Source organism: Leopardus geoffroyi, chromosome A2 (genome assembly GCF_018350155.1).
Source record: "Leopardus geoffroyi isolate Oge1 chromosome A2, O.geoffroyi_Oge1_pat1.0, whole genome shotgun sequence".
Taxonomy (NCBI): Eukaryota; Metazoa; Chordata; class Mammalia; order Carnivora; family Felidae; genus Leopardus; species Leopardus geoffroyi.
This window is the reverse complement of record NC_059331.1, coordinates 54,305,594-54,323,297: the sequence shown is the minus strand read 5'-3', so window position 1 is coordinate 54,323,297 and position 17,704 is coordinate 54,305,594. Positions and strand designations below refer to the sequence as shown.

General features: G+C 48.2%; 1 protein-coding gene across 1 annotated transcript; it reads right to left on the bottom strand.

The window, feature by feature from the left end:
• Positions 1 to 2,890: 2,890 nt before the first annotated feature.
• Positions 2,891 to 15,778, bottom strand: LOC123606008 (histone H1.8). Its single transcript, XM_045493892.1, has 5 exons — positions 14,584 to 15,778; positions 6,944 to 7,203; positions 4,842 to 5,205; positions 3,592 to 3,653; positions 2,891 to 3,275 (listed from the first exon to the last, which is right to left on the bottom strand). The coding sequence occupies exons 1-5, from the start codon at positions 14,954 to 14,956 to the stop codon at positions 3,027 to 3,029; spliced, it is 1,308 nt and encodes a 435-aa protein (XP_045349848.1). The 5' UTR covers positions 14,957 to 15,778; the 3' UTR covers positions 2,891 to 3,026.
• Positions 15,779 to 17,704: the final 1,926 nt, after the last annotated feature.

The following is a 17,704-nucleotide window of genomic DNA, read 5'->3' as shown; positions in this document are numbered from 1 at the left end:
TTCATGCCTGATTAACATGCAATTCCTTCTTGAAGTTTCACAACACATTTGCACATGGAGGAAAGCTCTGGTTTCTGGGGTCATTTCTCTACATGGAAGGTGGGCAACTTCTGTGAATTGTCCACAGTTCTTATCTGGGGCCCTGAAGACTTGCCTTGCAGCCTCAGGAGTGTCTTCGCTGTCCGAGGGTCATGGGAGGTGGAGACCTTCAGCGCAGTGTCCTCAAGCGGGGAGGAGACTCGTCCATGTCTCACGGGTACTGGATGCTGCCCGGCCTCTGCCAGGCCAGGAATGCTAACCCGGTCCTAGCTCGTGGAGTTGTGAGGCCCCGGAATGCCGCCCCAGAGCCTGGCCGGGTGCCTCCCACAACCCCCTGCCAAACCATGAAAGGAGCAGAGGCACAACCAGACCGTCTCCAAGGAAAGTGCTGGCCCAGCCCCTGCCATCTGCTCAAAGTACCCTCGGGGCCCTGCTGGCAGCCACACTACAGATACCCCAGGGAGGCTGTCAGCACAGCTAGAAAAAGCCTCGTGTGGGATTCGAGGAAGGAGGGTAGGGTTTTGAAAGAGCAGGGACATGGGGCGCCTGGGTGGCGCAGTCGGTTAAGCGTCCGACTTCAGCCAGGTCACGATCTCGCGGTCCGTGAGTTCGAGCCCCGCATCAGACTCTGGGCTGATGGCTCAGAGCCTGGAGCCTGTTTCCGATTCTGTGTCTCCCTCTCTCTCTGCCCCTCCCCCGTTCATGTTCTGTCTCTCTCTGTCCCAAAAATAAATAAACGTTGAAAAAAAAAAATTAAAAAAAAAAAAAAAAAGAAAGAGCAGGGACAGGAAGGGAACTGCCTCATGCCCCATGCTGGCCTGCCTCAGTTTCCCTTTGACTCCCATCTGCCCTCTTTCCCAATTCCTGTCCAGTTTACCTCCCTCTCCCTTCTAACTCACCCATTTTTTCTCTGCCCTGCCTGTGCTCAGTGGTCACCACTTTGACCACCTCTCTGCAGCCTCCTGCCCGAACCAAGTCCTCACCCCAGGAAATTGTCACTGTCGAGTTACCAGGCTGTGTGGACCCCAAACTGTAGACTCATCAGTGACCCCTTTCTTACATCCAACCCTTCAGCAAATTCCATGCACCTGTCTTAAAACTTTTACCCAGAATCCACCACTTCTAAGCCCTCCCCTCACCTGGACCCCTGCTGCAGGAGCGGGCCTCCCACTGCTGCCCGTGTCCCCTGCTGTCACTCTGCTGCTCAGGACCCTCTAATGGCTCCTCCTCACAATTACAACGAAAACCAACGAAACCCAAAGTTCTTACCCTGGTTTACAAGGCCCTTCCTGGTCTAGCCCTGGTCTACCCTGCAGTCCTTGTCATGGTTATCTACTGCCACATAACAAACCACCCCAATGTCAGGGGCCTAAAACAACAGCATTTATTTACAGTAGTTCCCCCTTCTCTGCGGGGGATGCATTCCAAGACCTCCAGTGGATGCCTGAAACTGCACAGTATGAACCCTATATATACTGTGTACCTTTCTAGACATACATTCCCTTGATAAAGTGTAATTTATAAAGTAGGCACAGTAAGAGATCAACAAGTAATAACAGAGCCATTATAATACTATACTATGATAAGAATTATGTGAATGTTGTCTCTCAAAATAACTTCTTGTGATGATGGGAGATGATAAAAGGCCCATGTGGTGAGATGAAGTCAGCGAATGACGTAGGCACCCTGACGTAGCATGAGATTACTATCGACCTTCAGCTAATAGGTCAGAAAGATCACCTGTCTCCGGAGCATGGATGACCACAGGTAAATGAAACCACACAAAGCGAAAGGGCAGATAAGGGGACACTACTGTCCGTTGCCTGTGCATCTGCAATTGGGACAGGGTTCGGCCATGGTGTCAACCGAGGCAGCTGACTACAGCCAGAAGTTCTGGATCCAAGGGGGCACACTCCTACGACTGGCAAACTGGTCAGGGATTGCAGCTGGGGCTGAAAACTGGGATGCCTCTGTTCCTTTCCACCGGCTGCTTGGGCTTTCCCACAGCATTGTGGTGGAGTTCTAAGAGCAACTACCAAAACCAAAACCAAAACCAACACTACACACAGGGAGTAGGAGCTGCCAGTCTCTTAAGATCTGGGCCCAGAAACCATCATAATGTCCTTTCCACTATATTCTACTGTTCAAGCAATCACAGAGCCCAGATTTAAAGGGCAGGGATGTAGACTCCACCTCTCCATGGGAAGAGTCTCACAAATGTCACAGCACCCTGGACCTCATCTCCCATTACTGCCCCCTCATTGGACTTGAGCCACACGGACCTTCCTCCAGCTCTTTGAGCCTGTCAAGCATGCTCCCACCGCCGGGCCTTTGCTTCTCCCCTCCTTCTGCTGATTAGAACAGGGCACTGCTAGGCATTGAATCGTCTCTGGCCGCTCTCAGCAACTCAAACCCACCTCTCTGCAGCCAGAGGGCTCTTTCTAAACACACACCACTTCAGTCTCCCCCCCACCCCCCTTGCCTATAACCCTCCCTGGTACTCCACTGCCCCCAGGAGAAAGTCTACCTTCCCTCGTCTCCCCCAACCCTCACCCTTACCCCCACCTCATGCTCCTCTCAGAGCCACAAACCCCTTCCTTCTACCACACTGTCCAGCCCCACCTCACATGCTGGGTCCTCTGCCTGCAGCATCCTTCCCCTCAGCTGTCTCCTGCTCATCCTTTAAGATTAAAAGCTGCCTCCTCCAGGAAGCAGTCCCAGATATCAGGCTGGGTTTAACACCCTTTCTGTGCCTCCACAGGCCTTGAACCCTTTACATTGTACAACCTGTCTCCCTGCAGGGCAGGAGTTCCCACCTGGGCCCAAGCCCCAGACGGCCAAATCCTTGGACTTCAGCCTCTCCTCACACCAATTTGTGAGGGGAAAAACACCTTTATTGATAAATAGGTTACAATGAAATAAATAGAGTAATGGTTTTTTGGGAAATAAAAACTCGAGCAGAATCTCAGTCTCTCTCCACCCCAGCTCTAGCTTTCAGCTTCTGTTTTCTTACTGGCCAGTTTGGACGACGAGGCCTTGGTGGGCATGCCAGGCTTTCTCGGGCCCTTGGGGGCCCCTGTCTTCCTGGCCAGGGGTGCAGGCACTGTCTTAGACCCACTGGCCCTAGGAGGAGCAGTGGCCTTGGCTTTGGGCCCCACCTTGGCCCCACAGGCAACAACTTCTTTAAGGACCTTGTTTTCTTTCTTTTTGGCTGGAGAAGCAGCACTATTCTTATCCTATAAGAAAGCAAACCAGGGGCAAGATGACAGAGCCAGGCAGGGTTCACACATAGCTCAGAACCCACGAGAATAGGGCTGAAATCCTAGCTCCGGGTGGCTTTAGACAAGGGACCCCGCCTCTCTAAGCCTGTCTCTTACTTGTGAAGTGGGGAGGATGATCCTCAGAGCACTAGAGGGCCAGACAAAAGTCAGTGAACTGGGCTTTGTACAAAAGCAAATTACCCCCTGCCCCACGGTCCCTTCCAGCGGGATACCCACGCTCTGGCCTGCTCATTGCGGAGACCCAGACCAGGGGAGTCATGCAGGCACCTACCTTGGGGACCGTGGATTTTGAATTCTGACTCCCAGCTTTTGTTTTCCTGTGGGCCTCACCATCTGTCAGAGAGTGAGGGAGGAAATGTGGGAAGGACCCCTTTCAGGAGGAGCTGCTGGTGGGCAGAAGGTTCAGGGACCCCTGTCCTCACCTGGTCACTCACAGGCTCTGTGACCTGGGGCAAATTGTTTGACCACTCTGAGCCTGGGTGCTCTAGTCTGCAAACTAGGGATAACAACATCTCTCATGGGTTGGCGGGGTGGGTGGGGGGAGGGTGCGACGGGATTGACTGGACTGTGGAAGACCATCCCTCACCCTCAGCAAGGCACCAAGCAGACACCCCCTACTCTGCACTCACTCACAATAAAGACCCCTGACAGGTCTTTCTTAGCCTCTAGTCTTTAGCCTGTCTTCCACGTGGCAGCTGTGAAACATTTTTAAAAATACCCTGGGAGTGCCTGGGTGGCTCAGTCAGTTAAGCGTCCGACTTCAGCTCAGATCATGATCTCACAGTCAGTGAGTTTGAACCCCGTGTCAGGCTCTGTGCTGACAGCTCAGAGCCTGGAGCCTGCTTTGGATTCTGTGTCTCCCTCGCTGTCTGCCCCTCCCCCACTTACACTCTTTCTCTCTCTCTCAACAATAAATAAACGTTAAAAATTTTTTTTAAATACACACATACATACATATATATGTATAATATGTATGTATAATATGTATATATATGTATATATAATATGCATGTATAATATGTATATATAATATACATATATATGTATAAATAAATAAAACAATACCCTGTACCCTAGCTGTTCCCCAAAGTCCTTCCATGGCTATTGCTTGTCCTCCAGATACAGTCCGGACTCCCAGCTGCCCTTCACAGTCTTTCCCTTCTGCTTCTCACGCTGCACATCGAACTATATGCACTTCTTCAAAAGCTCTACCCTCTTCATGCCTCTGGGTCTTTGCGCAGCCTGTTGTCCTCCCTGGGACACCTCCTCCAGGAAGCTTCCCCTGATTCCTCTCAGAGGAGTCAGGCTCCTCCTCTCTCTGGGTTCTCCCTTCCCTAAGCCTACCCTCCACAGCTACCATGGGTTCTCCAACTCTCTAGGTCAAGACAAGCACTCAGGCACATTTACTAGATAAGGAATCCCCTCCCCAGAGCAGGCCTCTCCCTCCGTCCTGCCTCACATCCAATGGCTGTCACAAATCCCTGTGCCCAGGCCCTCCTCTCACCCCACTCACACACCTACCTTGGTTGCTCCTTCTGCCTTTGACCTTTGACTTTCCTCTTGGGCCAGTGGCACTGGGAAGGTCCTGTGTGGCCTTGTCTGGCTGTTGGGAGGCCTTCTTGGCCTCACTCAGTCTTGCCTCTTGGTCTTTGGTCTGGCTGCCCTTCTTGGGAGCCTTCTCCTTGGCTGCATCCAGTTTGGTAGGACCTGTCCTCGCCTCTCTTGACTTCTTGGGTCCCCTTTTCACCTCGCCTGGGTTGGGAGGGTCCTTCTTTGCCTCCCTTGGTTTTTTGGGACCCTTCTCCTTGGCCTCACCGGGTTTCCTGGGAGCTGTCATGGTGGATGTCTTCCTAGATTGGGCTTTCCTTTTGTGCTTGGGAACTAACTGGTAGAGGAGAGAGTGGGGTAGAATGGAGAGCAGGAGGTCTCAGGGTCTCATACCCCTACATCCCACATGAGGCTCAGAGAGAACGCCTTGTTCCAAAAGAGGGAAGGGGCAGAGAAGGTGGTCAGGGGCACGGGGAGCAGGACCACGGCCAAAATGCCTGAGGCTGAAGACCCATTCTATCCCTGCATTGCTCTTCCAGGGAGGGGTGTGGCCATTTAGGAGCTGGGGGACCTGAGTCTCCTAGACCCACCTTAGGCTCTCTTCCCTCCTGCACAGATGGGTGTCAGGAGGGTGCAGGCGGGCTCCCCTACCCTGCACCTGAAGTCTCAAAGCCAGGCTCCTGGGAGTAAATCGCACAGCACCGACCAGGAGCCCGGACTCTAGTCCTCTGAGATGCTAATTTATGAATCTCCCATCCATGACCTCCCAACCCACACACTTTCCATCTCTGTGGGCTCTGACTCTCCTTCCCGTCCCCCACCTCATGCCTCACACCTCCATGCCTTCCTGCCGCTTCCTTTCTCCCCCTTGGGTGGACCTTCCAAGTCTGATAGCTCAGAGTTCCTAACTTCCTGTGCAACTCAGGAAGTCTTCTCTTTTCCCACTGGCCTCAGTCTTCCCATCTTTACAATGGGGCCTTCAGGGAGTGAGTGACCAGTAGGCAGTTGGGGAGGCTCTTGGCAAACAGGTGGTCTCTGTTCTTCTAGAGCCTGCCTCGAAGGACATTCCTCCCTTTGCGCCCCAAATCTTATGGCTCCCCATTACCGTGAAGACCAGAAACAAATCCCCTCTCAGCATACACACATTTCTAACTACATGACACACCAGGCTTCCTTCCCTGCCTCCTCCCCTCCTCAGCCCACTTCCCTGACTAGTTCCCAGGCCCTGCAGCCTAACCCAGCCACATGCAACCACAGTGCCCCTATATTGCTCCCCTTCCCCATACCCTATGCACCTGGCCTTGGCATGGCTTGTATCCAAGCTCTGACCTCCACACAGGAGTTCTACGAGGGACTTCCTGTCCTCAGCCACCTACAGGGACTGGAACATGGTATGCTGAGAAAATTCCACAGTGTTCTACAGTTACTGTTAGAGCAACTGCCACGTGCTGAGGCCCAGCAATGATAAGACAGGCCCCATGTCTGGGTCCCTGAGATTTTCCTGGTGGCACCATGCTGGGGCTTGATTTTGTGCCAAATCTGCCCTCAGCTCTGGGTGTGCCTGGATGGCTCCCCTCTGGGACCCTCCCCTTTGAAAGAGGAGGATGTGATGGCCCAGGGATGTGCCAGCCCTGGTTTGGAGACCTGGGGTTTGGAGCCAGTGAGCATGGGGAACACACCCAACAGTGACCTTCTAGAGCCCATGGTTGGGTGTGCCTCGTTCGTGGTGAAGAATTCCAGGAAGGGGCTCTTCCAAGGACCCAGAAATGAACATGGCTGAGACGGTCCCTGGTCACTGAACACACCTAATGGGGAATGAAGGTGGACACAGCAGGGACTGAGGCCCTGTCGGGGTCTTAGATGGGACAGGGTCCTAGCCTTCCTGGAGGAGAAGGTACCTCTGAGAAGACACAGGAAAAACACAGAGAGAAGACAGGAGGAGAAAGGCCTCTTGGCAGGGGAACAGCACACAGAGGCCAGGGAGGAGGAGCTGGGACTGAAGCTCAGACCCTGGGGCCCAGCTCCCCCACACTGTGACCTCCCTCAACCCTGTTCCCCAGCCCAAGCAGGCTCACTTTGAAGCTGCCAGTGGCCCCCCTGGCCTTGGAGTTGGTGGGCCTGACCAGGAGGCCGCGGTGCATGCCAGTGGCCAGGGCCTGCTTCAGCAGGTACTTGAGCCGGAGGACATCCACCGTTGGGTACTTCTGCAGGATGTAAACCTTGATGGCCGCCACTGAGGTGCCCCGGCGCTGCTCTCCAGCCTGCAGCGCCTCCAGAACCATGCGCAGCACGGGAGGGTGACGGCGTGGCCCTCGGATGCCACCACGGCTCGGGCCTACGGATGGACAGCAGGGCGTCACCCAGAGCCCAGGCCACCCTCAGTCCCAATCAGTAACACACATGCCTGGCAGAGCACCTGCCAGGCACCAGCCAGGCCCCACAGTGGGTGGGCAAGGGACCTGGGGGATCAAAGGCAGCCCTAGTCAGCACTACTGCCCACCGGCCAGTGAGGCTTGAGGGCAGGGAGTGCTGCTCGTCTGGACACTGTCTCCCAGTGACTGACATAGGGCTGGGCACACACCAGGAGCTCCATAAAGATTCACTCAAAGAATTAAATAGTCCTTTTAGAAAACAAAATCCTTTTAGAAAACCAAAGCTTTGCACAGCTAAGGAAACCATCACAGAATGAGAAGGCAGCCTACTGGAAGGAAGAAGATATTTATAAATGATATACCTGACAAAGGGTTAATATCCAAAATATACAAAGAACTCCTACAACCCAATAACAACAACAACAACAAAAAAAAACCCAATCTGATTAAAAAAGGGCAGAGGACTTGAATAGACATTTTCTCCAATGACATACAAATGGCCAACATGAAAAGATGCTCAACATCACTGATCATCAGGGAAGTACAAATCAAAACCACAATGAGATAGCACCTCACACCTGTCAGAATGGCTAAAATTAAAGCTAAGTATTGGCAAAGATGTGGAGAAAAAGAAACCATCATGCACTGTGGGGGGGAATGCAAACTTGTACAGCCTCTATGGAAAGCAGTATGGAGGTTCCTCAAACGTTATTCCACTTCTGGGTATTTAGCTGAAGGAAACAAAAACACTAGTTCAGAAAGATACATGCATCCCTATGTTCATTGTAGCATTATTTGCAGTAGTCAAGATATGGAAGCAACTTATGTCCACCAAGAGATGAATGGATTAAAGAAAATATGGTATATAGATACAGCAGGCTATTACTCAGCCCTAATCTTGTCGTTTGCAACAACATGGATAGACCTAGAAGGTATTATGCTTAAGTGAAATAAGTCAGAGCACGACAAAGACTGTATGAATTCACCTTCATGTGGAAAATAAAATTAAACAAAACAAAATGGAAACAGACTCAAATACAGAAAACAAACTGGTGGTTGCCAGAGAGGAGCAGGGAAATGGATGAAATAGGTGAAGGGATTAAGAGGTATAAACGGCCAGTAATGAAATAAATAAATCATGGGGGTGTAATGTACAGCGTAGAAAATATGGTCAGTAATACTGTGATAACTTTGTGCAGTAACAGAGGATAATTACATTTGTCATGGTAAGCACTTCATAATGCATATAAATAACTAGGTTATACACCTAAAACTAATAAAATATTGTATATCAATTAAAAATTGTTTTTGTTTTAATTTTTTATGTTTATTTCTGAGACAGAGAGACAGAGCATGAGTGGGGTAGGGGCAGACAGAGAGGGAGACACAGAATCAGAAGCAGACTCCAGGCTCTGAGCTGTCAGCACAGAGCCTGATGCGGGGCTGAAACTCACAAACCGTGAGATCATGACCTGAGCCAAAGTTGGTCGCTCAACCAACTGAGACACCCAGGCATCCCACAATTAAAAATTGTTTTAAAAAATTAAAGATAAATGCTGGACTATTTATAGATGAAATGATAAATCTGACATTTGCTTTGAAATAACACAGTAGGTGAAATAAGAGTAGCCATGAGCTGGTGAGTGTTGAAGCTGGATGATGGGCACATAGGGAAGGGAGTGGTGTGGGTGGTAGATGGGAGCCACTATACCACTCTGTCTACTTCTGCATGCATTTGAAAGTTTTCATAAATAAAAGCTATAGGAGAATTGCACTTCTAGGTATGTATACTCCAGACAAATGAAAACATATGTTCAAATGAAAATTTGTACATGAACGTTTATAACGTTATTTACAATAGCCACAAAGTAACAACCCAAATGTCCATAAACTAATGAATTGAATAAACAGAGCATGGTTTTAACCATGAAGTGGAATATCATCCAGCCAAAAGAAGGAATGAAGTATTTCCTCGGAAACATGCTGGTACAAGAATCCAGTCACAAAAAGTCGCATACTATAGGATTTCATTTACAGGAAATGTCCTGAATGAGACAATCCTAGAGAGTAGATTAGTGGTTGCCAGGGACTGGGGATGGTGGGTGGGTAAGGGCAGAACTGTATTGGGCACAGGTTTTCTTTTTGAGGGCACGAAAAAATTCTAAAATTGCCTGTGGAGAGAAACACACAGCAGTGAATGTACTAACAGCCACTGTACCCTTTAAATGGGTGAATTGTGTGGTACATGAATTATGGAGATATCTCAATTAGCTGTGATATTTTAAGTTGCCAAAGAAAATAGGATCAAGGGGGTGAGAAGCTGTCAGTCACTATAAGGTGCATAAAAGTGGCTTAATATGAAACCTGATTTAAATGTGATTAGAAATGTTGGTTTCTGAATGATAACACTACAGACCAAAACCTCTAGGATGCAGCAAAGGCAGTCATAAGAGGGAAGTATATAACAGTCCAGGCCTTCCTAAAGAAGGAAAAAAGGTCCCAGATACACAACCTAACCTTACACCTTAAAGAACTGGAAAAAGAACACCACATAAAACCCAAAACCAACAGCAGATGGGAAATAATAAAGATTAGAGCAGAAATCAATGCTATCGAGACCAAACAAAAACAAAAACAAAAACAAAAAAAACCCAACAACAACCAATAGAACAGATCAATGAAACCAGAAGCTCGTTCTTTGAAAGAATTAACAAAATTGATAAACCACTAGCTAGTTTTATCACCAAGAAAAAGGAAAGGACCCAAATAAATAAAATTAAGAATGAAAGAGACATCACAACCAACACAGCAGAACTACAAACAATAAGAGAATATTATGAGCAATTATATGCCTATAAAATGGGTAATCTGGAAGAAATGGACAAATTCCCAGAAACATATAAGTACCAAAACTGAAACAGGAAGAAATAGAAAATTTGAACAGACCCATAACCAGTAAAGAAATTGAGTTAGTAATCAAAAATCTCCCAAAAAACAAGACTCCAGGGCCAGATGGCTTCCCAAGGGAATTCTACCAAACATTTAAGGAAGAGTGAACACCTATTCTCTTGAAACTGTTCCAAAAAAAAATAGAAATGGAACAAAGAATTCCATACTCATTCTATGAAGCCAGCATTACCTTGATTTCAAACCAAAGACCCCACTAAAAAGGAGAACTATAGACCCATTTCCCTGATGAACATGGATGCAAAAATCCTCAACAAGATATAGCCAACCAGATCCAACAATACATTAAAAAAATTATTCACCACGACCAAGTGGGATTTATACCCATGATGCAGGGCTGGTTCAATATCTGTAAAACACTCAAAGTGATTCATCACATCAATAAAAGAAAGGACAAGAACCACGTGATCCTCTCAATAGATGCAGAGAAAGCATTTGACAAAATAAGCATTCTTTCTTGATAAAAACCCTCAAGAAGGTCTATCAAGAAAGTAGGGATAGAATGATCGTATCTCAAGATCATAAAAGCCATATATGAAAGACCCAATGCTAATATCATCTTCAATGGGGAAAAACTGGGAGCTTTCCCCCCAGGGTCAGGAACAAGACAGGGATGTCCACTCTTGCCACTGTTATTCAACATAGTATTGGAAGTCTTAGCCTCAGCCATCAGACAACACAAAGGAATAAAAGGCATCCAAATTGGCCAAGAGGAGGTCAAACTTTCACTCTTCACAGATGACATTATACTCTATATGGAAAACTCAAAAGATTCCACCAAAAAACTGCTAGAACTGATCCATGAATTCAGCAAAGTTGCAGGATACAAAATCAACGCACAGAAATCAGTTGCATTCCTATACACCAACCATGAAGCAACAGAAAGAGAAATCAAAGAATCGATCCCATTTACAATTGCACCAAAAACACATAAAATACCTAGGAATAAATCTAACCAAAGAGATAAAAAATCTATATGCTGAAAACTATAGAACGCTTAGGAAAGAAATTGAAGAACTCCTGGATAGGAAGAACAAATATTGTTAAAATATTAATACTACCCAAATCAATCTACATATTCAATGCAATCCCTACCAAAATAACACCAGCATTCTTCACAGATCTAGAACAAACAATCCTAAAGTTTGTATGGAACCAGAAAAGACCCTGAATAGCCAAAACAATCTTGAAAAAGAAAACCAAAGCAGGAGGCATCACAATCCCAGACTTCAAGCTATACTACAAAGCTGTAATCATCAAGACAGTATGGTACTGGCACAAAAACAGACACTCAGATCAATGGAACAGGATCGAGAACCCAGAAATGGGTCCACAAGCGTATGGCCAACTAATCTTCAACTAAGCAGGAAAAATATCCAGTGAAATAAAGACAGTCTCTTTAGCAAATGGTGCTGGGAAAACCGGACAGCAACAGGCAGAAAAATGAACCTGGATCATTTTTTTACACCAGACACAAAAATAAACTCAAAATGGATGAAAGACCTAAATGTAAGATAGGCAGCCATCAAAATCCTCGAGGAGAAAGCAGGAAAACACCTCTTTGACCTCAGCCACAGCAACTTCTTACTCAACACATCTCTGGAGGCAAGGGAAACAAAAGCAAAAATGAACTATTGGGACCTCATCAAAAGAAAAAGCTTCTGCACAGTGAAGGAAACAATCAGCCAAACTAAAAGGCAACCGACAGAATGGGAGAAGATATTTGCAAATAACATATCAGATAAAGGGTTAGTATCCAAAATCTATAAAGAACTTATCCAACTCAACACCCAAAAAACAAATAAGCCAGTGAAGAAATGGGCAAAAGACATGAATAGACACTTCTCCAAAGAAGACATCCAGATGGCCAACTGACATACTAAAAAATGCTCAACATCACTCATCATCAGGTAAATACAAATCAAAACCACAATGAGATACCACCTCACACCTGTCAGAATGGCTAACATTAACAACTCAGGCAACAACAGATGTTGGCGAGGATGCGGAGAAGGAGGATCTCTCTTGCACTACTGGTGGGAATGCAAACTAGGGCAGCCACTCTGGAAAACAGTATGGAGGTTCCTCAAGAAACTAAAAATAGAGCTACCCTATGGCCCAGCAATTGCACTACTAGGCATTTATCCAAGGGATACAGGGATGCTGTTTGTAAGGGGCACATTCACCCCCATGTTTATAGCAGCACTATCAACAATAGCCAAAGTATGGAAAGAGCCCAAATGTCCATCGATGGATGAATGAAGATGTGGTATATACATACAATGGAGTATTACTCGGCAATCAAAACGAATGAAATCTTGCCATCTGCAACTACGTGGATGGAACTAGAGGGTATTATGCTAAGCAAAATTAGAGAACGCCAAATATCATATGACTGCTCTCATAGGACTTTAAGACACAGAACAGATGAACACAAGGGAAGGAAAGCAAAAATAATATAAAAACAGGGAGGGGGACAAAAACATAAGAGACTCTTAAATATGGAGAACAAACAGAGGGTTACTGGAGGGTTGTGGGAGGGGGGATGGGCTAAATGGGTAAGGGGCATTAAGGAATCTACTCCTGAAATCATTGTTGCACCATATGCTAACTAACTTGGATGTAAATTTAAAAAATAAATTAAATTAAAAAAAATAAATGTTGGTTTCTGATCAATTTGCAAAACTTAGACTTTTTAAAGAGAATCAGTTAGTTAAATACACATAAATATATAATTTTCCCCCAAACACATATCGAAGTAGAAAGAAAACAAACAAACAAACAACACACCCAGAGACTCTAGATGTCAAGCAAACGTAGAGACCTAATCCAATTCAACCATTGCTGTCTCCTGGCCACGAAGAGCCCAGTGTCTGGGAATATTCATTTTGGGGCCAAAGTTTGTGAATGGGTGGAGTCCCTGGTCAGCCACCTGCAGGACCTTGGGAGTTTCACTCTCTTTTCCTCGCTTCAGTCTTCCCATCTGTGTAGTGGGCATAGAGCCCCTAGGGAATCTGTACCCTCCCAGCTACAGTGTCCTCCAGCCTGGCCTGTGGGAAGTGTTCTAACCCTTCCTCAGCTTCCCCAAACCAGGCCCTATCCCAGGGAGCCACCCCAAGTCTCCTCTGTCCCCAGTCCCTGCGGCTGAATTCAATTCCTTATTATGCATCATTCAATGCCTGCTACATCCTGGGAGGACCAGAAGTCATAGCTTTTCCCCAAACTTGTCCTCCATCTTCTCTCCCCAGGAATGACACCACCACACCTACCCAGACACCCAAGCAAGAACCTGGACGACCTCCTGGACCTCCCTACCCTTCCCCACCACACCACTCCACCCCTTCCTTGTGGGATTCTCTCTCCGCCACCCCACCCCGAGGGTCTCAGCCTTCTTCTCATATCCCTCACCTCCTGCTGGCCCTCAGTGTAAGGGTCCAAGGCCCTGGCTGAGGCCTGGGAGGCTACCCCTTCCTGTGATGCCACTCTGCCCCTGGCCAGAGCAGGGCTTGTGAATAACTGGATGTTCCCCCAGCACCCTCACTCCTGGGCCTCTGCCCATGCTCTTCCCCCTGCCTGGTTGACCTTTGTCCCCCATGGTCATCAGGTAGTTCTCGCTTTAAGGCCTACACAGCACCATGATTTATATACCGCGCTGACTTCCCAAGCCAGGATGAGCAACTCTGCCGTGTGCTCCAAGGCACCTGGAGCCCACCCTCTAACTTTTCCTCGGAAGGAGTATTTTCTCATCCTCAGAATGCTTCCCCTGCTTCACCCTCTTGTCCTGGATGAGGTTTAACCCTCTTTCAGGGGTTGCCTCCTCCAGAGAGCCTTCCTTGATCTCCCAGAGTGGTTCGGCAACTGCTCTGGGTTCCTAGAGCCCTCTGTATTCCTGACATTAAGGCGCATGCCCTATTATCAAATGGGATCTCATCAGTGAGGCAGTCTAGCTCATCAGACTGGGAGCTCCTGGAGGGAATGAACCTATCTATATCCAGAGAAACACTGAGGCGTTGTTTGTTGATTGAAACTTGGGATGCAGCCCTGAATTCAAGGCCTGGCTCTGCATCAAATGTAATGTCCCTCCAACTAGCTGCCCTGCAGCTGCGTCCGGCCACCCACCCTCCCCACCAAAAGATAATGGGCTCCAGCTGGAGAGGCCCCGCTCTGCCCGCTTTCCTGGAGTTGGGCCAGCCTCAGCCCCCAGGCTGTACCTGGCCCTGCTACCTCTGGCATCAGCTCTTCTGCCAAATGAGCAGGTGAAAACTCAAACGGCTTCCAGGATGGGTGCTGGGGCCAGGAGCGGAGGCTGGATGACAGAGGAGGGTCCAGAACATCCAGGGAACCAGCTCACGAGGACCCCACCTCCCTTTCCCTACCTGGCTTTTCAGACTCAGACAGCCCAGATGACCCCACTGCGGAGGTCAAGGATGCTGAGGAGGTGGAGGTGTCACTGGAGGCAATGCTCCCAGGAGCCATTGCACGGGTAGATGCAGACACAGATGCAGGTAGTTGACCCCCTCCCCAGGCATGAGGCTGCCAGGCCTGCCCACTCCTCTTATATATCCACAGCCCGGCCCCACCACTCCAATTAGCCCCTGATTGGGCTGGGAGGCTCTGAGCTGCTGATTGGGGCAGGAGGGCTGGGATGGGGCATTGCAACCCTGCCTGTGTGCCGACACCCCAGCTGAGCCACCCACTCCTGGGTGACCTCATATGAGTCAGTTGACTTCTCTGCATCTCAGGTCCCATGGCAAAATGATGGGTGCTCAGATGCTTGATCCCTCCTGCACCCTCTGACTCCACGGGGCCTGGAGATGCTGATGGGGAACTGGGCACACCTGGGTTGGGGAGGTGACCACTGAGGCCTCCAATCCCACCTGCCCCAGGGCTGCTCCTGTTCCCAGGCCACTGCTGGCCTTGGTTTCTCAAGAAGTTGGAGGCCCACTGGTGGGGTTTGCCTGGAGCTGACACCCCCAAATCAACCTGTGGCCTCCTTTTGTTTTGTTTTATTTTGTTTTGTTTTATAAGAAAGAATTTTATAAGGGATGAATGAGCAATTTTTAAATAAAATTGCCTAGCAAGTCTCCACAAATAAGGATAACCATTGATAAAATGGACAAAGAATATGAATAGGCAATTCACCGGAAAGGCTGATAATAAACCCAAGAAAATATTCTCGACCTCCCTGGCATTCAGGAAAATTCAAATTGAAACAATGATGATATACTAGCTCCCCATCAAATTGACTAAAATTGAAGACAGCGTAGGCAAAGATGCAGGGAGCCTGGCCCTCAGTGCCTCTGCTAAGGGTGTAAATTGGGGTGCAGTCTGCTTTGGAAAGGTATTCCCTTGAACTCAGCAATTGCACTTCTCTGTCCTAGAAGTGCAGTAGTCAGAAAAGAAACAATTGCTACATTATTTAGAAAAGAAAAAAAAAGAGAACTTCCACATGAATCACTGGAGGCTTGACTGAACTACTCCCTTCTGCAGAAAACTCTGCAGCCATTTGAAATGATGAGGTGAATTAAAACAAGGATGAGGTGGTTATTGCACACCTGGTAGAATGACAGATATTTATTTTATTTTATTTATTTATTTTTTTTTCAACGTTTATTCACTCTTGGGACAGAGAGAGACAGAGCATGAACGGGGGAGGGGCAGAGAGAGAGGGAGACACAGAATTGGAAACAGGCTCCAGGCTCCGAGCCATCAGCCCAGAGCCTGACGCGGGGCTCGAACTCCCGGACCGCGAGATCGTGACCTGGCTGAAGTCGGACGCTCAACCGACTGCGCCACCCAGGCGCCCCAGAATGACAGATATTTAAATTAGATCTATAGATGCTGAGTATCCAGCACATGAAGAAACACATAGCCACTGGGAGGGTAAGCTGGTAGCCACTCTAGAAAGCAATGCAGTGACATCGAACATTAACTAAAGATAGATTCACCCCCCCCCCCCATGGCACTGTGGGTATAAATCTGAGAGAAACCCTTACACCGATAAAGATCCTCGCTGCAATCCCAGCAAAAATTCAAAACAACCTAACTACCCACCAAAAGAAAGGCAGACAAATAAACTGTGGTCTAGTCACATGGTGGAGTAGTATAGAGCAGTGAAAATGAAGGAACCAGAGGGGCTCCTGACTGGCTCAGTCAGTGGAGCATATGCAACTTGTGATCTCGGGGTTGTGAGTCTGAGCTCCATATTGGGCATAGAGATAGAAGGAAAGAAGAAAATACATAAATAAATAGATGAATGAATGAATGAAAATGAACCACAATGTGTCCGTGGAATATGCGCTCCCTTTCTGAGAAGAAAGAATTTGTGTCTGTGCAAGTATATGTGTGTGTGTGAGTGTGCATGCAAGTGAAGGCATAGAAGAAGGTCTGAAAGGATTCTCACCAAGGTAATAGCATTGGTTACCTCTGAGGAGGGTGTAGGAGTTGGAGGGACAGGTTTAAAACAAACTTCCATTCTTCCTTCCTTCCTTCCTTCCTTTATTGTTGGGATTTTTCCAGGGATTCTCCAGCACCAGAGTCTGGATTGAGGGAGGTGATGGCCATCAAAGTGTTCTAAAGTGAAATCAGAGATCACTCCTCTCCTGCCTAGCACCCTTCATAGCTCCCTACTGTCTATGTGTGGAGGCTTGACCTCTTTTGTCCTGCTTATGGAGCCCCTTTCTCCCTAGAGGCCCACAGTCCAACCTCTGTGACTCTTGGAATGGGCTAGATGTTGAGAGCTGGGCTTTCTTCTGTGTTTCCTTTGTGTGTGTGTTAGATGGATGCAAAAATGTCCCCAATTTCTCACCCATGCCCATATCCATGTCCATTTGCATGCAACTTTGCAGCTCCTCTCACACTCTTTAAATATGAGCTGGCCTTGTGACTTGCTTTGACCAACAGGATACGGTGGAAGTGATGCCATGGCAGTCCCAATCCTGGCTAGCCCACTGGAGCTCAGAGGCTCGCAGCTCAGTCACCCCTGCCACCCAGCCCACAGCTGGTCAAACAGCCAAACCTCCAGTTGACCATGGATGCTTTAGAGATCTGCAGAGATCAACCAAGTTGAGTCCAGATCAGCAGAACCACCTGGCTGACTCACAGTCACAAACAACAATGGTGTGTTGTTTTAAACCATGAGGTTTGGGGTTGTTTGTCGTGCAGCATAAGCTAACTGATCCACTGCCTAGAAGGCCCTTCTTTACCCCCCACCTACCTTCTCTGGACTGTTTCCCACTCATCGTTTTGGCCTCAGTGTAGCTCAGAAAAGCCCTCGCTGACCCCTTAGGAGGTTAGGGTCCTCTCCTCTGGCTCCAGAAGCCCCTGGGACCTCCAGCACCCTAAGTTCCCACTCGTCCACACTAGCCCCTGAGCTCTGAAGGGCCCTGGGGGTAGGCAGGGCTGTGTTCGACTTGTTCTGGTGGTATCCCTGGTGCATAGCACAGTGCCTGGCACACAGTAGGGGCTCAGCACCCATTGCTGTGGAACCCCAGTGCC